Here is a 27411-nt window from a genome sequence, read left to right on the forward strand (position 1 = left end):
TGGTGTTTACCAAAGGTGTAAGGAAAGGGTTAGGAGTAAATTGGTGAAAATGGTATAAGTCTATTTTTAAAATATTTTTAAATATGAATATGCCCAGGCTTTCAGCCAAAAAATGGAAACGGAGTTCTAAGCAAGAGGAAAAGGTGAGCAAAGGCAAGAAAGCTGCAGCAATGAGCCAGAGAAATGAGGCAGGACTGGGAGGGCAGAGTTTCCCCAACATCCAGAACTACCTTGGTCACTGCTTTACAGCTGAGGAAACTGAGAGTTAGCCACTCAAGGCCAGGCAATAGCTGCAGGGCCTTTGATGTTCCAGGTTCCTGCCACTCTTGCCTCAGTGGGTCCAGGCTATGAAGGTGGCTAAATACAAGCCTTGTCCAGCAGGAAACATGTCTCTCTTCTGCTTGTATTTCTGGAGAAGTACAAAAGGATAACGGATATTCATGTGTCTACCGCTCAAAATGAAAAATGGTAACATTTTGTCACATTTGCATGGGGTCCTATTGCCCATGATTATTCCCAACAGGCAACCCCAGTGGTGAATCTGGTGAGGATCTAGGTTTTTATAATTCTACACCACACCACACACATGTATCTATAAACAAAATACACCATGTGTGTTTTAAACATGCACAGGCAGGACTCAAACAACACATACCATCATACCATTCTCCTGCCTGCTGTTTTCATTCAATATTGTATCTTCGAAGTTTATACAGGTGGAATCATACACTTACTTATATAAACCATTTCATAGTATTCCTTTAACTTATTTACCTGTTTTCCTCCTGACAGACACTTTAGTGGTTTTCAGATTTTTGCTATTATGTCTCATTGTGCACACATGACAATTTGTCTAGAATTGGGATTGCTTGATAGTAGGTTATGCACATGTTTTGGCTCTAGTAGATGTTTCCAAAGTAGGAGGAAGAAGAAGAAGAAGAAGAAGAAGAAGAAGAAGAAGAAGAAGAAGAAGAAGAAGAAGAAGAAGAAGAAAGAGGAGGGGGAGGGGGAGATAGAGGAGGAGGAGGAGGGGGGAGGGGGAGGGGGAGAAGGAGGAGGAGGAGGAGGGTGGAGGGGGAGTGGGAGAAGGGAGAGGAGGAGGAGGAAGAGAAGGAGAAGGAGAAGGAGGAGAAAACTTGGGCCAACCCATCCCTTTTCTTCTAGAAATTTCTCCTCTCAATCCATCTCTAGCAAATAGGAACATTCTGCTTTGCCAAACATCCCAGAGAAGACCGGTGCAGAATTCTCTACTAGGGAATTGCAGTGCTGTACCATTTTGACACAAATGTTCTGCCTTAACACTTTCCCACTATAGTTAAATCCTCATCCTTCTTGTCCTAATCTATGGAAACAGTAAGAGGTTGCCATCATTTAATGATATCCTTTTACATACCTCATGATAGTTAATAGTTTTTACATTGGATGGAGCCCATGTTTAATTGGAATTAAAGGGTGCTGAGAATGTACAAAGCCATTCTTGTTTGCAGTGAGTTATTCATTGCATTTGTGCTTGCCTTCTTGAGTAGACATCTGGAACTGTGCTACCATAATTATTTCTTATTGTAATGAGTTGAACTATACCCCCACCTACCCAAATAGGTTGAAGTCTTAACCTCCAATACATTAGAATGTGTCTTTACTTGACAATAGGGTCATTGCAGATGTAATTAAGTAAGATGAGGTCACGGTGGAGTAGAGTGGGCCCTGGTCCCACACCAGGGCTGGTGTCCCTATAAGACAGCCATGTGGAGACTTACACAGCAGAAGTCCACGGGGCGACAAAGGCAGAGACTGAAATTATTCAGTCGCACCCCACAGAAGGCCAAAGGTTGCCAACAAAGCACCAGAAGCTAGAGGAAGCAAGCAAGGATTCACCTAAAGTTTTCAGGAAGAGCATGGACTCACTGACACCTTGAATTTGGACTTTTGGCATCAAGAACTGTGAGATAATACAGTTCTCTTATTTCAAAGACACCTGGTTTGTGGTGCTTGTTATGGCAGCCTGAGGAAACAATATAATTTTATAAATGGTTTCTCTTTGATCAAGTATCTAACCTGTATTGATCTGGATGAAAGTGTGTCTCCACATTTCACTCATCTCCTCCTGCTTTGAGAGACTTTGGAAGCTTCTGAATGAGGAGGCTATTTTCAGAAATAGTAATGAAAGTTTCAATTTTGGATGTCTTTAATTATAATGTAAAAATGAGTAACACTCCTTCCAAAAAGAGCTACCCTAAATCCATCTGGGATTCAAGGAGATACTGAATTCAAACAACGCACTACTGCCATAGTCCTTAATGGATGCCCAATTCTCTCTAAGAATAGCAGAGCATTATTCTAAAATTAAAATAATCACTAAAGCTGGGTGACAGAATGCCTTTATGTGGGCCTCTACAGGGCTGGCTATGCCAGATTTAATTAAGGAGTTTTATTTGCATCAATAAATTATTATCCAAGGTAAAATTAAAGTTATTCGATTTGTTCACACTCAATTTCGTTTAGGTGTACAATTAGTGGTATAAGTCTATTGCAAAATAATTCAGCCAAGAAATCAATTTTAGCACCTACAAAAAGCCCAACCAAGCTATAATTACAATCTTCCAAATGCTAATTGTGTACAGTTTGGGATAGGAAATATACATATATATCATCTCACTGTTTACAACCAAAAAATTATACTTGCATAAAACATGAGAAAATTATCTTCATTATTTATGACCCTCTAAAGGCTAAGATGTTCCTTTTAGGGCCCTTTTGGATGGATCCACATTAGAAATTATTGTCTTCCCTGGCTGCATATGTACCATTTCTTCTTCTTGTGGAGTCAGAAGCTAATGTGTGCTGATGCAGAGAGCCCTGTAGTAGGAGGCAGCGGGGACCAGAGATCAATGCAGGAGCTGGGACCTCAGGGAAGAGCCTGGGTTTGGGGGAAATGTCTGTCACCTATAGTATCAACATGTTCTCATCTATGAGAGAAAGGTCACAAGTTGGGGGATGAGCAACTAATGGAATAATTGATAAAAATGATGTTCATTTCCAAATAGGAAATTAGATGTATGCTCCAGGCAGGCCATAAGGTAACCATACTTGATGAAAACCAGTGAGAACTAAGACAACATTCAGCAGATTGTTCTGAGAGTCATAATGGCCTCCAGAGCATTCTCTCTCTAAAAATACTGGACAGAATCATTTGGAGCAATATAAGAACGCAAAGGTGGTAGATACCTGAGTTGGATTTTGTTATTTTGACAAATGTTATTTTGCTATCCGCCAAAACCACATGCACTGTGACAATGATGCCATGCATTTGCATAGCAAGTCACAGTGTACAAAGGTCCAACATGTGTATCTCTCCCTGGGAGGTCCATTTGCAAGTGATTATTACCGCCACATCTGTTTTTCAGTTGGAGAGGAAACTGAGTGAATTGAAGAAGAAAAAGGACTGGGTAAGTGGGAGACTCAGCCAAGACTCCACAGCCATGCTGGTAACATATTTTGACATACATCTTTCACATTTGCATTTCACAGAAATTCATTATTTTATTTATTGTAAAGAGTTACTCTGTTATGTGCTACACTGCTTGCCTGGGACTATGGGGAGAAATTCCTTAATATCTTAGCACCATAAAGAACTGTTCTCCTGAGCATCGGGGTAGTTACCTATTCCAACACATTCTCCCTCTAGAAAAATGGATGGATGTTCTTCTGGGTCATTTTTATGCATAATGACACTTATGTGTCTCTCCAAGGTGCCCAGGTTCTGAAAGGGAACATGCTTTCTATGATGTGGAGAGCCACCATACAAAGAGGCAGGAGAAATTTTCCGGTGAATGCACAGGACATAGTGAGATCATTGGAAAAGAACACCAGGAAGAAAATTTCCTTTCAATGTAAGAGAAGGTATTTTAACAATTCTAGCAGGCAAACAATGGTCAGGGTGTCCTGTAGAACTTTCCACCCTTGACTGGAAGTATCCAAACAGTGAATGGAGAGTTGTCCTAAAGGGTACCATTTGGTTCAAGCAAATGGCTCTGGGGTCAGTTCAATGGTACCAAGTTCAATGGTACCAAGGGTACCATTTGGTTCTAGCTCCAACTGCCCATGACTTTACGAATAAGTTCTACTTGGTTCCCAGGGTTCATTATTTTCTTGGTGTTTGCCAGAGACCTCTCCATAGGGCAGTAAACCTTTCTCCCTTCTATTATCTCATGGTCATTTTAGAATGTCATTTCTTTGGCTGGCTCCTTCCCTGGCTCCTTGGGTCTGAAGAGTGATGCCATACTCTGAAGGAATCAGGAAGTGCTGGTGGAAAATTTCTATTAATTGCCAATATATTTTTTATCTTAGTAGACTTTTGTGTTCTCTCTGTACCTCACAGTTTGTAGGCATTTAATGAAGTTTTAATGGTGAATGAGTGAGTATGAATATTATCTTGGCAGCTAATTTTGAAAACAATATTCCAGGCTTTAAGGAGAAAAGAAAAGGGAAATAATCCAAAAAAATTCTAAACCTTTTAAAACAGCTCTAAGTTAGAAATTGAATTAATTGCTCATGATTTTTAAAAATACTCTTAGCAAACTGGAAATAGAAAATTTCCTAAAATGATTTTTAAAACACTATAAAAATACATAGCCTACATCATGCTAAATGGTGAAATATTAAAAATATTCTCTTTAAAATCAAATCAGATAAGGAAGCTTGCTATTTTCAGCTCCAGTGAACATTTTACTAAAGGTTCTACACTGTGTAATAAGACAAGAAAAAAGGTATAAATAATGCAGTATAAAATACAAAATTGGTAGAGGCACCTGGGTGGCTCAGTCAGTTAAGTGTCCGACTTCAGCTCAGGTCATGATCTTGCATTTTGTGGGTTTGAGCCTTGCATCAGGCTCTCTGCTGTCAGCATGGAGCCTTCTTCAGATCTTCTGTCCCACCGCTACCCTCCCCCACTCCCTCATGCTTTCTCTCTCTCTCAAAAATAAATAAACATTTTTAAAAATAGAGCAAAATTCAGGTCATGATCTCATGGTTCATTAGTTCAAGCCCCATGTCGGGCTCTGTGCTGACAGTGCAGAACCTGCTTGGGATTCTCTGTGTCCCTCTCTTTCTGCCCCTACCCTTGCTCATGATCACATGCTATCTCTTTCTCTCTCTCAAAATAAATAAACATTAAAAAACACAAAGTTTTAAAAAATAGAGCAAAATAAACAAAGGTGTATCACCACAAAAATGGTCTCTTCTTAATTTGGCCTTGTTGAATCTGCTTTCCTGTCTCTGCTGTCAGTGGCTAAGCAGCACATTAACAAAAGTTTGCTACTCACCAAGTTCCTGTGAACTCTCCAGGTCCACCTGGTCTGATTGTGTCTTGCTTCTCAGCATGGCCAGCCTCTCCTGGGCTCCAGCCTATCTTCAGCAAACAACTTTACTTTTTGGAACCATATCTTATCTCCTGTCTTTACAGAGCAACTCTCGTAAAGGGGCACAAAGCAAACCTTGTCTTCCCTGCCTTATATGATTCTCTATAATCCCCCTCTTAAGGATTTAGCCCGGGTTAAATGTTGTTGATTTGCTTAAAAAAAGAATTTAAATCAAATTGAGTTTTTTATACAGCCTACATATTAAATAAGTATGAACAAATATATGTTATGGGGTCAGAACAGGCATATCGATTGATGAGAAAACAGGCATATTGATTGAGCAGTATGGCTGAAAGATCCAGTCATCTAAGATCTCACTGAGCACTTATCAGCATAGGGGTCAACAAGAGAAAGAGGTGGCCCCTGCCCACCATTAGGCAAGCAACACCATCTATCATACAGAACACAAGTAGATAATATATGCAAAAGAGCTAGATGGACTATTCCCATAGACAGATGGGGGAAAATGTGGGCTAGATGACAGGGCATTGGGTGATTCACACATAACTGGTTGAACTAACATACCCAGCAGAGCAGATTAATGAACAAATGTCAGCATATCGTGAGATCTCTATTGGCTCTACCCTCATCCCAGTCTTGTCCAACATTTTTATAAATGATTTGGACAAAAGAGGGGTAGTGTAATCAACCAAATGTATGTTATCATGAAAGTAGGAGTGATAGTAAATATGCTGAATAACAGAATCAGAATCCAAAAACCTGCAGAGTGGCTCCAATTAGCCAGCCCGGTTAGGGGTGATGTGTCCAGATAGAGAGACAGGATGTGTTCACCATGCCCAGTGCTGTACTTACCGCACCTGCGTGGTCCTTCGGGGGCAACATATGCAAATGGGAATTTTGCAGTAAAACAAACTCTAGGCAAAGTGACCAGGATAATGTGACTGGAAACCAGGGTAACTAGATGTGCAATCTAGCACAGGAGATGTAGCTTATGACTACATGTGATCCATTGCCATACATTTAAGGGAATACATATGAAATGAAATAGGACTTCAGCTTATTCCGTGTCATTCCACAAGGCTGAACTAAGACAAGACAGAGTTTGACTTTACGGGAAAGAAAAGGAATATTGGCTTAGTACCTATCTAGTGCCAGAAATGATGCTTAGTGTTTCATAATAATCCTCCCAACAACCAAATAAATTGTTCTGTTTATCTATGGCTAAATAGGAAACCACTACAAAACTTAGTAGCAGCTTAAAATAGCCATGTATTATTCTTCTAGCTCACCTGTCTGTGGGTCAGAAATTTGGACAGGGCAGAGCAAGGAGAGCTTATCTCTTCTCCGTGATGCCTGGGGCCTCAGCTGGAGTGTCTTGAATGGCTGAAGGCTGTTCAGGTGTCCCTCTTGGTCTCTCTATCCAGCCTCCAAGGGTGGGCTTCCTCACATCATGGTGGCCTTGGGATGGGTGAACCTGTTAGGCAGGGCTCAGGGCTCCAAGAGGTGATGCAGATGTCACTCCTCCTCTCAGGTCTAGGCTAGCAGCTGGCAGAGCAGTTCCTCTTTACCGCTCTGGTCAGGCTGGTCCCAGGGCCAGTGCGCATTTGGGGAGAGGGTAAAGGAGAGACAGAGAAAGCCTCTGTGGCTGTCTATGACCCAACACACTGGGGAAGAAGCACAGGATCGTAGGGACCAGCAGAGCCAGGACTCAAACAAGAACTGACCAGTGATCATTCCACTCAGTACCTTCAGGCCTTCAGTGACCTCCCAGATGTTCTCTCAATGTGCATGCTTCTTTTTAAAAATTATTTAAGTTTATGTATTTATTTTGACAGAGAGAACACAAGCAAGGGAAGGAGCAGAGAGAGAGAGGGAGAGAGAGAATCCCAAGTAGGCTCCACGCTGACAGTGTGCCGAGTCCAATGAAGGATCAAACTCACAAACCCATGAGATCATAGCCTGAGCCAAGATCAAGACTTGGACATTTAACTGACTGAGCCACCCAGGCACCCAGCCCCCACCCCCACTACCTTTCTTATCTCCACATGTGAACCAAGCATGTCTGTTTGAATTTTACAGCAGCCCCTCAGACTCAGCAGGCAGATGTGAATCCTAAACTTATCACGGGCCCCCTCTCCATCCCAAACTGGGCACACCCACTGCCCCTAACATCCACCTAGTCTCCCAGGCTCAGCACATCCTGGCGAATATGTTCCCACTCGCTCACTCATTTCTTGGGCCCCATGTCAGTCACAAAGGCCTGTGAGTTCACGTACACCACAACAAACGAGGGATCTGGCCTGCTGGTTGGGATACCCCTCTCCAAGCTCACCTAACTCCAGTCATACTGTCCTGATGCTCCTCTGTCCTCATCCCTGCCTTCTGAGCAGAAGCTCAGACAGCATCTCCCAGATGCCACCGTAGCGGATATAGCACCTTCCCTTAGCCCTTCCAACCCCTAAGCTCACTTTCTTCTTCACGGTGTTTATCCTTACCTGATATGGCACTATCTATTTATTTGCTTATTTACTGACTGTCCCCATCTCTCCCTGGAACAGTGCCACTCAATAGAAATACAACATGAGGGGTGCCTGGTTGGCTGAGTCAGTTCATCACCTGACTCTGGCTCAGGTGATGATCTCACAGTTTGTGGTTCAAGCTCCACATCATGCTCTGTGCCTGCAGCCTGCTTCAGATTCTCTGTCTCCCTTTCTCTCTCTGCCCCTCCCCATTCGTGCTCACTCTCTCTCTCAAAAATAAAGAAATAAACTTTAAAAGAAAGGAAAGAAATACAACACGAGCCCTGTATGTAATTTCACATCTTATGGTAGCCACACGTTAAAAGTGAGAAAAGAAGCAAGTGACATTAATTTTAATCATATATTTTATTTTGCTCAAAACATCCAGTGTATTATCATTTCAATGTATAGCTAATGCAAAAAAAAAAAAAAAAAAAGAGTAATGGAATCCTTTCCACTTTTTGTTCTCTGTTTTGAGTTCAGATGCACATGTTCTCCCAGCACTTCTCATCGAGACTCGCCTGTTTCAAGGGCTCAGTGGCTCCAAGAGCAGCACAGCTCTAAAATATAAGCTCCAGGGCTCAGAGGGCTTGTGCTCCTTGTCCACCTCTCTCTTCTCAGGGCCTGAAACAATGCCTGGCACTGAGTCAGTGTTTGTGGATTGCATAAATACCATAAAGTAAATTGCATCCCTTGTCTTGGTTCCTCTCCCTCCCACACCAGCCCCAGTCCCCCTCACCTCTTGTATGGCAGGCACTTCCTACCTGTTGGCACCTGCAGGTGTGGCCGGTAATTTCCTTTTCCTGGAACCTTGTCACCAGTTCCAGAAGCTACTGGAGAAAGGCTCTAAGGGAGCAGCCCGGGTGTTGTGTCTGTACCTGCCACCAGTAGAAGCAACATTCAAGCTAGGGAAGGTTTAGAATCTGCCTGATCTGGTGGCCCCTCCTGCGGGCACCTGCTGAAGGCCTCTTCCCCTTCTTTCTTAGCCAGAGTGTCTGGGTCTCTGGTTCTCTCCTCCCCTCTCCCTGCCTTTGCCCTTAATCCTGAGCTCTAGAGTGGAATCCCCTCAGGGATTTCTAAAGGTCTTCAGTGTAACTTAGGTTGGGAACACTGACATCTGATTCTATGCTTTTATAAAAAAAAATTTTATTTGAGAGAGAGAGACAGAGCAAGCAGAGGAGAGGGAGAGAGAGAGGATGAGAGAGGAAGACAGAGAGAGAGAAAGTCTTAAGCAAGCTTCATGCTCAGCACAGAGCCCAACTTGGGACTCAATGCTACAACCCTGGGATCATGACTTGAGCCAAAATCAAGAGTCAGATGCTCAACCAACTGGATCCCAGGCACCCCGACCTCATGTTTTTTGACTGAAGAAATTGATGGCAGAGGCCTGTTTGGTCTGAACTGGTGCCTACCATGATGGCTGGCTCTAAGGACCCACTGCCTGCCCATTTGTCTGCTACTTCTGTGACAGCTTGGTGCCAGCCTGCTGCCCGAGCTCTTGGCCTTGGCTGACAGTTCCAAACTTCTTATCCCTGGATGTTCCATCTAGGTGTGGCCCAGAGTGGTCAGCTGGCTTTGAGTTCCTCTTCTACAGATTCTTTTTTGTTAAAGAATGTCAGCTTTACGGGAGTGCCTAGGTGGTTCAGTCAATTAAGCGTCCAACTTTGGCTCAGGTCATGATCTCACAGTACATGGGTTCAAGCCCCACATGAGGCTCTGTGCTGACAGCTCAGAGTCTGAAGCCTGTTTTGGATTCTGTGTCTCCCTCTCTTTCTGTCCTCCCCCACTTGCACTCTTTCTGTCTCTATCTCTCAAAAATAATAAATAAACATTTAAAAAGTTATTTAAAGAATGTCAGCTTTACCAACTTATGATCCACATACCATACAACTTCCTTTTTAGAGTATGACTCAATGGATTTTGCTATATTTACAGATAACGTGCAAATATCACCACAGCTCATTTTAGAAACTTTTCACAACCTGTAAAAGAAACCCCACACCCTTTAGTTACCACCCCCTTTTCCCCTCCCCCACAGCCCTAGGTCACTAATAGGTCTCTATAGATCTCCCTATTTTGAACACTTCCTATGAATGGGGTTATATAATATGTGGTCTTCTGTGACTAGCTTCTTTCACTTAGCATGATATTTCCATGGTTCTTCATATAGCATGTATCCCTTCCTTTTTAGGGCTAAATAATATTCCATTGTACGGACATATCCACTCATCAGCTGATAAGCATTTGGATTCTTTCCACCTTTTGGCTATTATGAATAATGCCGTATGAACACTCATGTACAATCCCCCATTAGTTCTCCCCGTATCTTGCTGCCAGGCTGATCTTTGACAAACATGGGAGGGCAGATCAGTTTATTGTTCTGACACTTCCAGGGGCTTGGCCCTTCACAACTGGAGTGCCCTTCATTTCCCCCCCATGCTATGGAGGGAGCAATGGAGGAAGCAATGGAGGAAGCAATGGCAGGCCATGGTCAGGGCAAAGGCTTTGGACCCAGAGGTCACAGCTATTGTTACCAGTGGGCTAAGCCACATACAAGACCAGCCCAGTTTTGGGATTTGGGGACAGCAGTGATGATTCTTTCACTTTGATTTACTATCCACTAGGCAACAAGCAGATCAAAGATGCCAGGGGCTGTACTCCACAAGGCTACCTTCTGACTTCCACAGAGATGTCCAGGCTCAGAGGACAGCTGGCCACCCTCCATGTGAGCCCACAGAGCCCAGCATTGCCCCTCATCAGCTAGAGAGGGACCATGACAGCACTTTAGGGTCCTCCACATTAGCACTGTAGCCACACTCATCTGTGTTCTACCTCTGACTGCCTCATCAGGTAACACTGCAGTGCTTATTATCCCCTGTTTATGGGGATAATAATACACCAAACTCACAGGATTCCTGAAAATCCATGGATGCATGCATGAACCAGGCCAGAACAAGGAAAGCACTCTATGCATGTCAGCCACGATCTCTTCCCAAGGCAAACACTTTGCTCTGTGGAGACTTCTCTCCCGCCTGTGCTCATCCCCTCTTCATACCTTGCATCTAGATTCTCAGGTTAACCAAGTTCTGGCTATTTCTATTAGTTTCCTACTGCTGTTGTAACAAATTGCCACAAACTCAAATGTGATGGCTTAAAACACACACACTTATTATATGTGCCTTCTGGAGTGCAGAAGGCCGAAACTTGTCACAGTGGGCCAAAATCAAGGTGTTAGCAGGGTTCTGTTTCTTCTGGGGACTCTAGGGAAGAATTGTTGCCCTGACCTTTCTAGCTTCTTGATGCTGCCTACAGTCCTTAGCTCACAGCCCCCTCCTCCATCTTGAAAGCCAGCCAGCAATGGCTGGTGGAGTCTTTCTCAAATTGGGTCAGTCGGCCTCTCTGAGTCTGTTGTCACATCTCTGCTTCCTCCCTTGAGATTTCCTTGGCCCACCTGGATAATCCAGGATAATCTCCCCCATCTCAACTCAGCTCATTAGCAACATTTATTCCAGCTGCAACCTAATCCCCTCTTGCCACAAAACCTTTTGTCATGGCAGCTCCAGGTATCAGAGTGCAAATATCTCTGGGGAGCATTATTTTGCCTACCACACTATTCTTTAATGTTCAGTTATGGCCTCCCCTTGCCACTTGGGTCTTCCCCAAATGACCCAGTCCTCTGCCTCCTTTCCTAAATGCCTAAAATACTTATCATCTGTAACCTTCATGTTTACATAGCTTTTGTGCCATCGTGTACTCTTCCATAAGTGAAATGTAAAGTCCAGAAAGGCATGGACCACGTCTCACCCCCTGAGAGAGGCAGCGTAGCAGAGCAGAAAGGCCCGGAACTGGGAGCCAAGGGGCCTTGCTTCCATTCTAGCCTCTGGCTGGGAAATCCTGAGTGATTTTCTGGACATCTGTGATTCTCATTTCCCTCTCTGTAAAATGGGGTTCATCCAAACTCTAGCCATAGCCACTGTTAAAAATCAAAACAAAGCAACACATCAACAAAAACAAACTACTCAATCAAAAAAAAAAATGGGCAGAGGTCTTCAATAGACATTTCTCCAAATAAGACATACAAATGACAAAAAAAGCACATGAAGAGATACTCAACATCACTCATTAGGAAAATGAGGTACTACTTCATGTCCACTGGGATGGCTATTATAAAAAGAAAAACAGAAAATTACAAGTGTTGACAAGGATGTGGAAAAATTGGAACACCTGTGCACTGCCAGTGGGAATGTAAGATGGTGCCACTGTTGGGGAAAACAGTATGATGATTCTTCAAAAAATTAAACAGAGAATTACCGTATCATCCAGCAATTCCACTTCTGGGTATATGCCCAAAGGGAAAGCAGGGACTTCAACACCCACGTTCACAGCTGCACTATTCACTACAGCCAAAAGGTAAAGCAACCCAAGGGACCATCAACAGATGAATGGATAAACAAACTGTGGTATACTCATACAATGGAATATTGGGGCCACCAACAAGGATGGTCCCACCGCCCACCAGAGACACAGTCTTAACAAGGAAAGAAATTCTGGAACATGCTACAAAGTGTGTGAACCTTAAGGCTACTATGCCAAGTGAAATGAGCCAGTCAGCAAAGATGAATATTTTATGATTGCATATATGAGGGTCCTGAACAGTCAGGCTGATAGAGACATAAAGGAGAAAGATGGTTGCCAGGGGCTAAAGGGTCGAGCAGGAGTTAGTGTTTAATGGGGACAGACTTTCAGTCTGGGAAGATGGAAAACTTCCAGGGATGGATGGCGGTGATGGTCGCAGAACAACGTGAAGGTGCTTATGCCACAGAACCTTCCACTTAAAATGGTTAACATGGTACATTTTATATTACATATACCTTCCTGCAACAACAACAAAAAATCAAGCAATGTGAGTAGAAGTGCTCTGGTAGCTATAACATTTGTACAACTTTAAGGTGACAGTTTCCTGATATCCTATTACCTCCTCACCATTTTTCTGCTCATATTCCAGATCCCAATAAATAGTGCAGAGTTGCCCAGGCACATACATCTTCCTGTCCTTTTCTTTCCCAGCCCATCTGCAGACGTGTGTAGCTAACCATCTTACCTGACGATGTCTTGTAAACTATAGCAGTCTGAACATTTTTAAAAGTTTTTTTTTTAATGTTTATTTATTTTTGAGAGAGAGAGACAGAGTACGAGTGGGGGAAGGGCAGAGAGAGAGGGAGACACAGGATCCGAAGAAGGCTCCAGCCTCTCAGCTGTCAGCGCAGAGTCTGACGTGGGGCTCAAACTCATGGGCTGCAAGGTCACGACCTGAGCCAAAGTCGGAAGCCCAACCGACTGAGCCACCCAGACGCCCCTGAACATTTTTAATGTGACAAAACGTGAAAAGGGATGGAGAAAGAAAGGTAGAGATGTGTGTGCACTGTGCATTCATGGATTTGTGTTTATAATCCAACGATGTTATTTTTCAAGTCTGCCTAAAGCTGGTTCCACCTGCTGGTTTCTTTTGGTGACCCAAATACATGTGTGCATTCTCCATATGCTTTGGAGTCCGCACACAATGAGCTGTGTTTGTCCCTCGGCTGACTTTATGCAGTGGAAGCAGAGCACACAGCACGTAGACCAGGGAGCCCAAAATCCCGAGCCAAGCTGCACGCAGGGTAGGTAGGAGCTGGGGGAAGCAATAAGACCTAATAACCTCACCCATTCTCCTAATTGCTTTCTTCTCACAAAGAACCACACCAGAGGCTCCGGTGGCCCTCAGGGAAATCTCTGCTTGTTATGAGGCCAGTGGGCAAGCCTTCCCTCACTGTGAAATGCTGGCAGTTTGTGTCAACAAATCCAATTTCAGTCAATCAATAGCCCGCCTCCTAGCTCTGTCCTCCAGGCCCCACAGAGCCGGGAGCTGGCTTCCCCTTCCTCCCAGCCCTGCCCACAGGAGCCCTGGCAGGAAGAGTGGCTGGCTGGGTACAGAGGATGAACAGGCAGTGGGGTCCAGCTGGTTGTGGCAGAGGGCCACCAACAGGGATGATCCCACCGCCCACATGAGACACAGTGCGGCGTGTGGGTTACAAGTGCCAGCTTTGCACAGAGAAGCCCAGGTACAAAGGCTGGCTGTGCTACTTTTGCCTGTATGGCCTTCGGCAAGCTCTTCACCTCTTTGAGCTCCAGGTTCCTCCTTTCTAAGGCAGGATGGTAATGGTGCCCACATCCGGGATTGTTCAGAGAAGGATTGCAACGCATGCAAGGCACCCAGCTCGTCTCTGGCCCATATTAAGTATAAAGAGGGAGAGGCACTAGAGATCTGCCAAACCTTACAAGCCCGATAGGACAGCACATGGGAGCTACTGTGGAGATTACGGTCATCGTTAGCACCATCATCATGACCCCTGTCTTCTGGAGGATTGTGCGGGAAAACAGCTCAGGACTCTACTGGCAGAGAGGGAACCAGCCCATGTAGGTCTACCAACATGGAGGAGAACCTTTGACCACACACTAGTTCACGAAGGTTCCCTAAGCAGACATGCTTATTAGATGTCATCAGTGTTTGTAAAAAGAAATATCCAAACTGTAGGGGTGCCTGGGTGACTCAGTTGGTTAAGCATCCAAGTCTTGGTTTCAGCTCAAGTCATGATCTCATGGTTTCATGAGTTCAAGCCCCACATTGGGCTCTCTACTGACAGTGTGGAGCCTGCTAGGGATTCTTTCTCTCTCCCTCTCTCTCTCTGTCCCTCCCCCACTCACCCTATCTCTGTCTCTCTCAAAATAAATAAACTTAAAAATATATATATATCCAAATTGTAGTGTCCTCATCAGATGCCTGGTACCTGACCTCAGGAGAGTCATTTGCAGGCAGATGTTCCCAAGGAGGTTTGCTTCATTGCCTGGCACAACATGGAATAGGGACAGGGTTTGATCTCAGACATACTGGTTTTCCAGAGAGCAAGGCAAAAGGACTCCACAGCGGTTCCCTGAGATTTCTGCATTTCCCCTGGGAAGCCAGAAAGAACAGAGCCCTCCCCAAAAAGGAGCCCTCTCACCTGTAGGGGAGGTCACAGTTTCATAGATCTTTGGGTGCTAGAGTTAACACAACCCTACTTCTTGCTAGCTGGCCATCATGCCCAATAGATTGGGGGGTGAGACCCTTCTGCATGTGCATGATCACGTGAATTCCCCACAGGGCCAGGAGCAAAGCCCCTCAGAGCAGGACACACAAGGACAGGTTCAAGCTAATCAGGCAGCACAGGGCTCCAACTGAAGCTCCGGAAATACGGAATTTGTAACTAACCGAGGATGCAAACATTTCTCCAGCAGGAAATGGTTAGAAAGAAAGACCATAGAGTGCATTCTGCGCCTGCCGCTGCTGCTGCTGTTTTGCTTAATTGGGAAAGGAAAGAGAGTAATTAGAGGTGAGGTTTCCAGATGCAGAATGCCTTAATATTTATGGAGTTTCTACTCTGAGGCAAGCACTGTGAGAGACCCTTCCACATTCATTATTTCATTTTGTGCATCACAATAATCCTGCCTAGCCAGTATATTTACCTTTTTGTTGTTGTTAAATGAGGAAGCAGAGGCCCAGATATAACCTGAAAGCTCAGGGACCTGGCACTGAGCAGGTACTCAGTAATGAGAGATTAACGGAGACCTGCCCAGGGTCACAGTCAGCAGGAAAGATTCAAATGCAGATTCTAAAGGTCCAGGCCACTCCTGACCCCACTTTGCTCTCTCCCTACCTGCTTGCTCAGGGCAGGAGACTAGGAGGCCTTCATCAGGAATGGGTTTTGGCTTCTGGGAAAAACTTCCAGATGGAGAAAATAAAGCTTTTTCTAGAGGAATCTGCTTTTACAGGAGCAGCCATATCTCCATGCAGCCCAAGGGGAGATCCCTCTGAACATTTAAGGTAGTCTCAGATATTCAGAGGAGAGAGTCAAAGATTCTGAATTTAAAAGAAAAAGGGAGTGAAAGACCCCCAGGCCAATAAAATGTGAGTTATATCTGCTATGAAATTGGGCTTTCCTATGAAAGCACGGGGTCAGTGCCTACTTCCTTTCTGGAATTTACCTTACGGTGAGTACAGTGAAAACCAAAAGAACAAAACCAAGTCGCCATGCATGTTTGGGACATTTGGGATTAGGATATATAAGCACAGTGGGAAGAGTCCTAGAAATTGCTCCCAGAAATTTGATTACTGGGTAGAAATGACAGGAATCTGGATTTCCAACCAGACTTCTTGAGTTCCAGACTCTAGCATATGAAACTTCTTCCTGACACTCCATGCAGATGCACCATGGGCATATACAGCTCATCATACCTGAAGTCAAATGAATGATTGGTTGCTGCCTACACCCACCCCCATGCCCACTGCCACCAATGGGAACATGGCCTGCCTTCTCTACTTGGGTTGGAGGTATCATTGTCGTCCACCCAGCCTCTCAAACTAGACACTTGGGATATGCGTCAGCCCTCCCTCACTGATCCAGCAGGCTGCGTCCTGCCAGAGTCTCTCCTTCACACTCTCACTGACCTGTGGCATCTTTCTTCCATTCTCATACTCGAGCTTCTAGACCATCCTCCCCAGTTGTAGTCTTACCCTCCTGTGCCCACCAGTGGTTCCAGAGACATTGTTCTAAAATCCTAATTTGATCATGGCACTCCCCTACTTATCAGCCTCCATCACTCACCAGCATTGCACACTCTAGAGTCCAAGCCTCTTAGCAGACTCTGAAAACTTGCATGATCTCCATAGATGGACAAATTGGGCTTGCCTCCAAAGTGCCTCCCATCTAGGTTAAATAAGTCCCACTGAGAGGGTTCATTTTATGTGTCACCTTGGTCAGACATACTGGTTGGCTTGGGCTGCCATGTAAGATACCACAGGCTGGGTGGCTTAAACAGCAGAAAAGTATTTCCTTGTGGTTGTGGAGGCTGGAAGCCCAAGATCAAGGTGCCAGCAGGATTGGCTTCTCCCGAGGCCTCTCTCCTTGGCTAACAGACAGCCACCTTCTCACTGTGTCCTCATGTACCCCTGCTTTTTTCTCTCTGTGTGTCCTAATCTCCTCTTTTCATAAGGACATCAGTCATACTGGATAAAAGCCCACCCTAACAGGCTCAGTTTAACTTCAACACCTCATCAAGTGTCCTATCATCAAATGCAGTCATATTCCAAGGTACAGGAGGTTAGGACTTCAACATATGGATTTGGAAGGGACATCATTCAGCCCATAACAGCGATAGTGTCCAGTTTGGGGGTCAAACACCAGTTTAGATGTTGCTGTGAAGGTATTTTTTAGATGTGATTAAAATTTAAATCAATGGTCTTTAGGTAAAGCAGGTAACGCTCCATAACATGGGTTGGCCTCATCCAATCAGTTGAAGGCCTTTAGAGAAAAGACTGAGGTCCCCTGAGGAAAAGAGCATTCTGCCTCCAGGCTGCCTTTGGCTTAGAGCCAATCATATCAATTCTTCCCCAGCTCTGGGATTTCAGACTTTTCAGCCCCAATAATTGTGTGGGACAATTCCTTAAAGCAAATCTCTCTTGGGGCACCTGGGTGACTCAGTTGGTTAAGCATCCAACTTCGGCACAGGTCATGATCTCACTGTCAGTGAGTTTGAGCCCTGCATCAGGCTTTGTGCTGACAATTCAGAGCCTGGAGACTGCTTCGGATTCTGTGTCTCCCCCTCTGTCTAGCCCTCCCTGGCTTGTTCTCTGTCTGTCTCTCTCTCTCTCAAAAATAAATAAACATTAAAAAAAATTTTTTAAACAAATCTCTTTTGATATATGTACACATATCTTTTTGGTTCCATTTCTCTAAAGAACCCTGACCAGCCCTAACCACATACCCCAAAAGATACCTGAAAACACATAAAAATGTAAATACAGAGGTAGGCAGTCAAGGGTTGGTATGGTGTTTCCAAAATCACCAGGGGCCCAGGCTACTTCCATCTTGATACTTAGTGTGCTATCTCATGGTCCTATCTGGCTGCTTGAGCTCCAGATATCACGTCTCTATTCCAGCCAGCAGGAGAGAGGAAGGGACATAAAAGAGAACACCTCTTCCTTTCAGAGATACGTTCTGTAAATTGAACATGAACATCTCGTTAGCCAGAATTTGGTCACATCTAGTTGCAAGGAAACTGGGAATGTAGTCTTTATTCCAGAATATGTGTGCCCAGCTAAAATCAGAAGGTTTTATATAATCATAGAAAGGAGAGGTGGATATGGCATTGCACCACAATACATTTGCTACAAGTACCAGCTTAAGTGGGTGCCAACAGGAATGAATTATTTAGAAATTAAGAGATTAACGTGGGCAGGGGCAGGCAGAGAGGGCTCTATGATGGAAAGGGGACCTAGGCTACTTTTGAAGGAAGGGTTAATTCTCTCAAGCAGGAGAACATCCCTGCAAGCTTGTCCCAGGGTGCGCATAAACACTACTGTGAGCAGCATGACACTGGGGGGAGGGGGGGGGGCGGGGGGCGGGGGGGGGGGGGCGGGCTGCTCAGCCCAGGATCGGCAGAGTGCGAGGCCAGTGCTGGAAGGCAGGCTCACTCTGCAACAGGCTGGCAGGCAGCAGCTGCCAGCCGAGGATGGACAGGCTGATGGCTAATGGGACCCACGGCCAAGGGCATGGCGACCCTTCCAGCACTGATTCAGTCTTCACAGAGACCAGGGGTCGGGGGAGGCCGGTGAGTGAGGGAGGGGCCGTGGGATTGCTTCCATCTCCTCAGGGCAAGCCAGCCAATGGGCGGCCTCGCTGATGTTGTAATGCTCCAGCTCGGCATTTCATTGGCCAGCTCTCTTTCTGGGCTCAAACTATTTTTTCATTCCCCCCACCCCTACCTCACCCCCCCCCCCCAGAAGTCGCAACTAGGCATAAACAAGATACAGAGGAGCAGCGCTGAGCCCAGATGGGTGGAAGAACACGCCCCTGAAGTGCTGTGTCGTCTGTGAGGGCAGTAGCTGTGACAAGCCCCCAAGCCCCTCACAGGCCTTGGGGAGGCTGGGCTCTCCCACCCAGGCACAGGAAGAGATTTCTCCCCCCTGATATTTATTTTTGTTTTCACAGTTTTACAATTCATGTTTCTTACTGTACGGTTGCTCAGGGCTTTTAACACACCAAAAGGCTCCGTGAAGCTTCAACAGGGATAAGTCTGTAAGTGAGTAGCATTTCCTAAACCTGGTTGATCTCAGAGTCTTTTACTCGCAGACTATATTCCACTGGACACGCTCTAGAAGATGCTCCGCTAGCGAGTAAGTCACTCCGGAAATCCCAGCTCTTCAGGAAGTCATCCTCCCAGGGCCCCTCCCTGGGCTGTTATCTGGCCTCCACACCCAACTTGGGGTCTGCCCTTGCCAGGCTCTGCTTAGTTGGAGCCTTGTGGCTTAATAAGTCATGAGCAGCAGCCCAGGGTCACTCGTGGCCCCAAGTTGGGGTGGGAGGTGGAGGTGAGAAGTCTGGTGCTGGGAGAGCCTTACTCTCCCTCCTATGTCCCCCTTTGCACCCACCTGTGGATGCCAGGCGGCCAGCAATGACTGAGGCCCTTCTCAACACAGCATCCTTGAGTGCCAGAGATGGATTCTGCACTCAGGGTGCTCCCTGGGAGGACCCAAGGCAGAGAACTAAGCAAGTCACTGCAATACCGTGTGCTGGGTGCAAGACTGGAAGTCATACCACATATGGTCGTGGCTCTGAGGAAGGGAGTGATCGCTCTATTTTGGAGGGGACAGTGGGACGGGGCGCCAGGGAGAAAGGAGATATAAGAGGCTAAAGACAGAAGTCAGTGCCTGAGGTGGTCAAATGAAACCTCTACACAGTTCAGCATCCTTCAAAGTGTTCGCATCCCAGGAAACCAGGTCTGAGAACCAGACTTATGGGACGAGGCCTAAGCTCGCCAGTGCACTCCAAGTTAAAAGCAGGCCTAGTGCCTGTGCAGAGGGTCAGTGAGCCTGGGCTGGTGTGTGCTCTGGCCAAGCCCATGCCTGGTTTTCCTACTGCAGCTCCCAGATTGTGTCTGATACCAGAGAGGGAACTTCTGTCAGGTGAGAGCCAAGTGGTCAGAGGCCAGCAAGCCTCTTCGTCCCAAGCGGGGTTAGTATGGCGGTAGGGCAGAGGCATGGGAGTTGCTGGTGCACTGAGGCTCGGGGCTGAAGTGGTAAGAAGAGGCTGAGGACAAGATGGAGCAGAGACAAGGTAAAAGTTGAAGAGCAGGAGAAAAAAGATGGCGGCTTGATGTAGTACTGGTGCCCTGGGGATTAGGAGCTTTGCATTCTGGCTCCAGCTCACCTTCTTCCTGCCTGTGTGACCCAGGGCCAGGCATCTCTGATCTGGGCTAGTTCACTTTTCTATAAAAGGAAGCTATGATCCTTAAAGCCCCCTCCTTCTCAAGTGTACTAACATCTTCCTTTCTGGAAGGTCCCTTACCAACTGCAGGTGTTACCACTGTAAACAGGAACGGGGTAGACAGGTGCAGGTGGCACAGTGATCCTCATGAGGGTGGGGTGAGGCTGCTAGCACCCTGGGCTGACTCAGAACGGTGCAGCACACAGCCCTCCCCGTCCGCCCCCCCCCCCCACCATCTCTCTGCTTTCTACCTGCTGAGCCCCCCAGGACACTGCAGCTCATGTAATAGTCTCCTCCAGTTCCCATAATGGTCCTGCAGGCTCGGCCTCTCTCTGCTGGCAGCAGGCTGTGAGTTCAGAGGGAAAATGAGCTCCTGGCTCTTGGGAAGGTGAAATCAGGCTCCAGAGTCAACCCAGGACAGTGGTAGAGCCACAGTTTCCCCTGGACACAAGGCTTGTGCAGGGCCCATACAGCAGAACTCTCACTCATTCCTCTGCCCTGCAGAATCTAAATAGAAAGAGAAGGATCAGCTTTTGCTCCTCATTTGATATGGTACCCTTTCTTGCAGTTGTTTCCAAACCATGTTTACCTAAGAGTCCTGTCTGTAAATGCAATCTAACATGAAAGTGTAAACAAATATTCAATAATTATTTCTTGAAATAAATGTCTATCGGGTGCAGTGTTGAAAACTTGCTATGCACTGATGGTCCAAATAGACCTTCTCCCTGCCTTCAGAGCACGTGGTTTAGTGAGTGAGACCACACATAAACAAATATTTTATGGACACTTATGATCAATGCAATGAAGGAAAAGAAAGCGGGGATGGGTTTAGGTTGATTTGTCAGGATGGATTTCCTGGGAAGGGATGCTCCTGCCTCTAACGAGGACCTGGTCAGTGTGAAAACTGAGGATAGGGCCAGGCAGAGCCTTCAGTGACTGACAACACCCAGAAATAATGAGCAACCCCCACATGCAGATGGGACAGTGAGACGCCCCTGCCTGGTGGGAGGTGTTGACCTTCTCCACAGCGCAAGCCAAGGCAACAGCTCCCACCTGTGCCCCCAGTGGCCTGCCAAACATCAAGTCATAGGTTAATAAAATGTACAAATACGGAGATTTTCACACAATCGATACACATTAAGCATTTGAAGGTGACCAGCCTCATAAAAAAAGCATCAACAAATTCAACAAAACAAAGAGCTTGCAACTGGGGAAACTGAGTTACTAGCGTATCAGAACAGAAGGTTTTAGATCCATGTATTTAATATCTTCAGAGAGATAAGGGAAGATGTATATATCACATATATCAAGAGAAAAGATGGGTATGACTCAAGAGCCTGGCAATTATGAAGAGAACTAATGAGAGATCTTAGAAATGAAAAATATAATTATGCAAAAATTATTCTGACTGTAGTGTGGAGAATGAATACAAGGAGGCAAGACAGATAGAATCCAGTAAGGGATGACAGTGGCTTTGGCTAGGATGGGGGCAGAGCAGAAAGAGAAGAGTAGATGTATTCAAAATATATTTTAATGAGGATTCTGCAAGACTTTCTAACTTGCTAAGGGTTTGAATGTGAGGATGAAGGAGAGAGGGCACTCAGGGATGATTTCTAGAACAAACACAGAACTGCTCCCTGCATAGACCAGGGAAGCCCCTTTACCCTCTGTGTGCATCAAAATGAATTGTACAACCCATTGTACAATCCCCAAACTGCACCTTTTCAGGTTTTCTCTTCTCCTTGCTCTTGACCTAGAGGGCTTGAAAAGAAGAGGTGAGAGCTGAGTCCGTCACTGAATGTGGCCATTATGTTTGTCATCCCTGGTGCCTCAGGGAGGGTCATGGCTGTGAGGGGAGAGAAATGTGACCATTGCAGATTGGGTGCCCTTGAAAGCAGGCCCTGAGATGGAGTTTTTCTTGCAGAATGTTGATTAAGGAGTCAACAGTGAAGGAGTGGGGGGCGGTGGGGAAGAAGGATCAAGCAGAGAAAGAAGTAGAACCAAACCCGATGACAGCCTTGGTCCACCCCATGGGGGATGGAATGACCAGACTGTTATGTACTTTCATTCTTCAGTCATTAGATTTGGGTAGCACTCCCCATTGCCGGAATAGCAAGTCCTTATTGAAGGGTGGCACATTATAAAGATCAGCACAGTGATTGAAGTCACAGAAGCCCCTCCAGTGGCTTGAGGTGCGGCCTTGTGTATATCTTACTGTTCCTTGTACTTTCCTGGTCTGAGGTCATTACTAAACATATCTCCAAATTGTGGGGAAATCATAAGTTCAGAGGCAAGGGAAGGCCTAATCAAAGCCAAGAACATCATTCATTGGGGTAAAAGAGAAAGGAGTGGCTTTAAAAACGGTCAATATGGGGCTGAAATCATCTCACTTATGGCAAACTGTATAACCTTAAGCCCAAATCTTGGGAAGTTCATACTCTGAGATCCAGAGTCTACAAGTTCACGATATAATACCTTATTAAGAAAAGCAAGTCTAAGTCAATCGATAGAGACCCTCTCTGCTGATTCAAATTCTGTTTTCACATGACCTGGCTGGCAGTGGGCTGAGACTCATCTCTCAGAACACTTGGAAGCCCTAAACGTGGACTGATGAACTGCAATATAGAACATCTTTGAGTCACTACATCATTCAGGGATTCTATATTCTACTAAAGTCTGATTGTGTGATATTTGGGATTGTGAATGTAAAAACTGAGGCAGGAGGCAAATGATAATGTATCCAAATATGCTCTCTGCTATTTGGTTCAATGGGGCCTGGGATTTTTGAAATTCTGAAATAAAGTGGTTTACTGGGCAGTGTTCCATGGAGGGGAATAAGGAAGCAGGATAGGGAGAAGGAAGCCAAGCAAAATGCAAAGCCAACAAAGCCCCATGCTTGAAAGGTGACTGCCTCATCCCACACAGGAGGTCTGTGGACCATCAGCCCCTCTACTCACTTGTCAGAGGGATGGACATTGGCTGGCAATTCCCAGTCTCCATGTGCTTAGGCAAAGCACCTTCCAGAAGTAGCCCTCTGACAAAGAATGGAGTCTAGATATTGGGAGAAAAAGCAAACTGGGAACTGAGGGGCATGGAAATAGGAAGGGAACCTGAGGATACAGAGCGGAATGGACACCACAATTGCCAGGAAGAAGTTCCAAGGTTATGGAGTCAGCACCACTGTGTCCAAGACCATGCTGCCTATTGTGGAGAAGACAGAAGTCCCCAGACTCCACGGCTCCCATCAGTAACAGATGTCTGTTCCCTCAACATTTCAAGCCAGGCTTAAGTTTCCTCACTGTTCAGATATGGCTTCCTGGGATGATGGCAGCGAGCATCAGTGAATGTTAGGGGCCATAGTTGCATCTGGAAAATGACTGGCTTTTCAATGCACTGTATTCATAATAATCATAGCAACAAATACAACAATAATGTGGCTGAGACTATGCTCACCACACCTATTTTCTCTTCGTAGGAATATAGCAAATATTTCCATTCAAGCACCCTTGGGTCTAGGTAGATTGGGTGTAGTACCCTTGGATCCATTCTCAATAATGTCATTGCTTCCAGGTCAAGGAAGTAAAAGCAGGCGTGAATTTCCTTCAGAAACCTTAAAGTCCACATGCTGGAGATAGTGATTCCACAAAATGGAAGGGCAGCATTCTTGAGTCCCTGGGTCACAGGAGAGCCACCTGACCACAATTATCCACACTGGACCCTGTGTTAGTGGGAAATAAACTTTTGCTAAGCCATGAAGATCTTCAAACTGTGAGCTGTTAGCTTGCTCTGTTACATTTAACGGCAATAACCACAGAAACAACAACCTGTCATGTAGTATCATGATTTTCCTTTTGTAGGTGAGGAAATTGAGGATCAAAATGGTTAAAAGGCTAGCAATGGCAGAGGTGGAACTCAAAGTTTATCTTTAATCCCAGCCTGTGTTCACTGTCATGTAAAGCCTAGTGTGACTATGTTTGATGCTTTCCCACATGTCAGCTTTGATGGGACAGAGAGGAGAATATAGAAACCTGGGGTCTCTTGGGTGGGATATGGAATGGGGAGGTAGGACACAGAAAATAAAGGCCCTCCACATCAGAAGCTAAGCTTTAGGCACTCTGCAATTTTGCTAAGGGCTTCCCCACCTGCTCACATATGGTCTTCCTTTAATATCCTCACTGTAATGAAGTTGTTTCTTCACTACAGTATGCTCATTTGTCTTGTGTGATTCTAATGACTACTTGCTACTGAAGAAAAGAAATGAGGTGATTTAAGTGTCCAACCTTAAATTCTCAAGGCTGTGCCCCTCAACTCCAAGCAGAAGCAGAGAACCTCTTGTATCATGTAGACATCTTGCTTGCTTTCTGTTCTGCCACTTACCCATTTCCTTCTTAATAAATCTGATTTTCCAAGTTACCATATCCTTTGGGGAAGTCTAAGCCATTCCTCTAGCCAGGAGTGAGAGTTGATGGCCTAAGCTAAATATGTATGATGGAGTGATTTCCCTGTCAGATTATTGGCTTAGGCACGGGCATGGGATGTAGTTCTGGTCAATGGACCTAAGCAAAAAGTCTGCTGATGAGGTTTCTGGGAAGGCCCTCCTTTAAAAAAAAAAAAAAAAGATAAAAATGTTTGCTTTTCTGTCTTGGGGCTTGGGTGTGTATGTTGTTCCTGAAACCAAAACAGTCATCATGGGTCCATTAGGAGAATAGTCTATGAGGATAAGCCAAAGATTTAGGATGGCAGAGTAGTAAGACAGAAATAACCTGAGTCTTTAAGACATTGGTGAACTTGTGAATTAACCAAAACTGGAATTTCTGCCCCTCTGGACTTATTATGTGAGATAATAAACTGCTTAATTTTTCACATCATGATGAATTAGGGTTTCTATTACTTGCAACCGAAAGCATCCCAATGGATTCAACTGATAATGTTGCCATATGCTCTAGGAGGGAGAGCACAAGAAGAGCTTAGTGGCTCCCACAATGCTTAGTGGCTCAGTTGGCTTTCTTGATAGGATCTTAGCTTCCACCCATGTAATAGAATAAATCTGACTTAGAATAAATCCTTCCACATTTCACTTACTCATGACTCCACTCATCTTAGCTCCACTGCCCTTCAGAGGGAGCATCCCGTGAATTACTGCACAACAAATCCTCAAGTTTCCACCCAGTTTCCCAGCTGCCCGTTCTCATTGCTGCAAGCAGGAGAAAGATGTTGAACACCACGAGTCCTGGCAATTTTTTGTAAAAGATGGTGACTGTTTTCTTGGGTTTCCATAGGTGAGTAATAGGAAGGAAAAGAAGCTCATTTTTTGTAACATTAATTAATTCACATAAGGTCACATTTTACATCATTTTAATTAACTTTCATTGAGTTCATGTTCAAAATGGGAAAAAAATATGTTCATTAAAATAAGTCATGAGGACCTTAGGTATAACAGTATGGGGTATTTAAACAGGTTAGAAAATTGGAAATCTTTTCTTTCTGCTCTGATGCATGGTGGGTTTTTGTGAATTCCTAACTTCTCTCTAACATATCACCTTTGCAAATTCAGGAAGAAATAGACTTGAAGGTTTTAACTCTTTCAAGAACCCTTTTCTGAGATTTCTCACCCCTGCTTGTTCCCTTCTTCAACCACTGGCTAAGCCCCCTGTCCCATTAACACTTTGCAAACCTCTGTCTCACAACTACTACATTATTTGACGTTAATCATTTAATATTTTATTTCCTCCACAACATTGTGAGGTTCTTGAGGGCAAGACCTTGTGTTATTTCTTTATCTTCTAGCAAGATGGTTGGCATACAATAGGTGCTCAGTATAAGTTTATTGAATGAATGAAAGCCAGGAAAATTTTTCCTGGGTCTCATTTTAATTTAAGAAAGGACAAGTATGTATAGCACTGTGCAAAATGAAAATTAAAAGGCAAAGTCCTTTAATAGTAGTATTGAAGGCCTGCAGAATGTGCTGTCTATGTCAGAGTGGCTGGTGGAACACAGCTGGCAGCTGGGCTGGTCTCTGAAATGTGGGCTTAGGACAAGTGTGGGTCCATGTGCCTCACACACCTGGGAATACAGTAACAGAGTCTTAAAGCATACTCAGTGACAATCTGCACTAATATGGAGGGTAGGAGCTGCCTGAGGTGCATTTGTTCTATGTTTTGGCTTTTGGGATTGTCCCCAAATGAAGCACAAGCATTTTTCTTAGCTGAACTGACACTGATTCTCCAGATACCTGTCCATCTAACTCATAAGGCCTCCATGACTCATTTTCCATTTCTCAACAAGCCCCTGTCAGATGGAGTTTCATCCCACAAGTCCTTGCTGAGCCTGGCAATGTGCCCAATTACATAGCAAGTCCAATTACAGGACTACAGGTCCTCCTTGGTGCCCCATTTTGTCCTTCCCCATTGTCCCCAACAGCCATTTCACTCACTGTCCTCATTCCCCTCCCCCTGTGGAATGACCTGCCATCCCCACTTGGTCAACAAGTGTGAAGTTGGCTTGGAAAAAAGACAACAGTCTTCTTATTTTTCAAGAGGTGCTTTGTAGCTGGGAAGGTTTGAGACTGAATTTCCCCATGCTCAGATTTACCTCCCTGTTGAAATTTGTAAGTACTCTTGTGACTTACTTTTTCTTTTTCTTTTCTTTTTTAAGATTTTATTTTTAAGTAATCTCTATATCCAATGTGGGGCTTGAATTCACTACCACAAGATCAAGAGTCGCATGCTTGGGACAGCTGGGTGGCTCAGTCAGTTAAGTGTTCGACTTCGGCTCAGGTCGCAGTCTCATGGTTCATGAATTTGAGCCTCACATTGGGCTCAGTGTGGAGCCTGCCTGGAATTCTCTGTTTCCCTCTCTCTGCCCCTCCCCTTCTCACACTTTCTTTTCTCTCAAAAATAGATAAATAAATAAACAGAAAAAAAAAAAAGTCACATGCTCTACTGACTGAGCCAGACAGCTGTCCCCTTGTGTGACTTATTTTTAAGAAAGTCCAATATTTGGATTTCTAAATGTAGATTCAAACACTATTCACACCACAAAAGGATTTTCCTATCTTCAAAGGACTTGTCCTTAGACTCCTACAAATCAATAAGAATAAGTTAACCAAATAAAAAAAATGAACAAAATGCTTGAACAAGCCTTTCCTTTCAAAGTTTATCCAAATGGCTGTTA

The 27411-nt window shown here is 45.0% G+C and overlaps 1 protein-coding gene across 1 annotated transcript in view; it reads right to left on the reverse strand.

Annotated features, from left to right (window-relative positions):
- Positions 1–342: 342 nt before the first annotated feature.
- The window catches only part of FARS2 (phenylalanyl-tRNA synthetase 2, mitochondrial), a 632301-nt gene continuing 605232 nt past the window's right edge, over positions 343–27411 (reverse strand). The window contains exon 9 of the mRNA XM_058733127.1: positions 343–409. Coding sequence (XP_058589110.1) covers positions 358–409 — 52 coding nt within the window. The 3' untranslated portion in view covers positions 343–357. The remainder of the gene's footprint in view (positions 410–27411) is intronic.

The sequence above is a fragment of the Neofelis nebulosa genome, chromosome 6, assembly GCF_028018385.1.
Source record: "Neofelis nebulosa isolate mNeoNeb1 chromosome 6, mNeoNeb1.pri, whole genome shotgun sequence".
In the NCBI taxonomy this organism is placed as follows: Eukaryota; Metazoa; Chordata; class Mammalia; order Carnivora; family Felidae; genus Neofelis; species Neofelis nebulosa.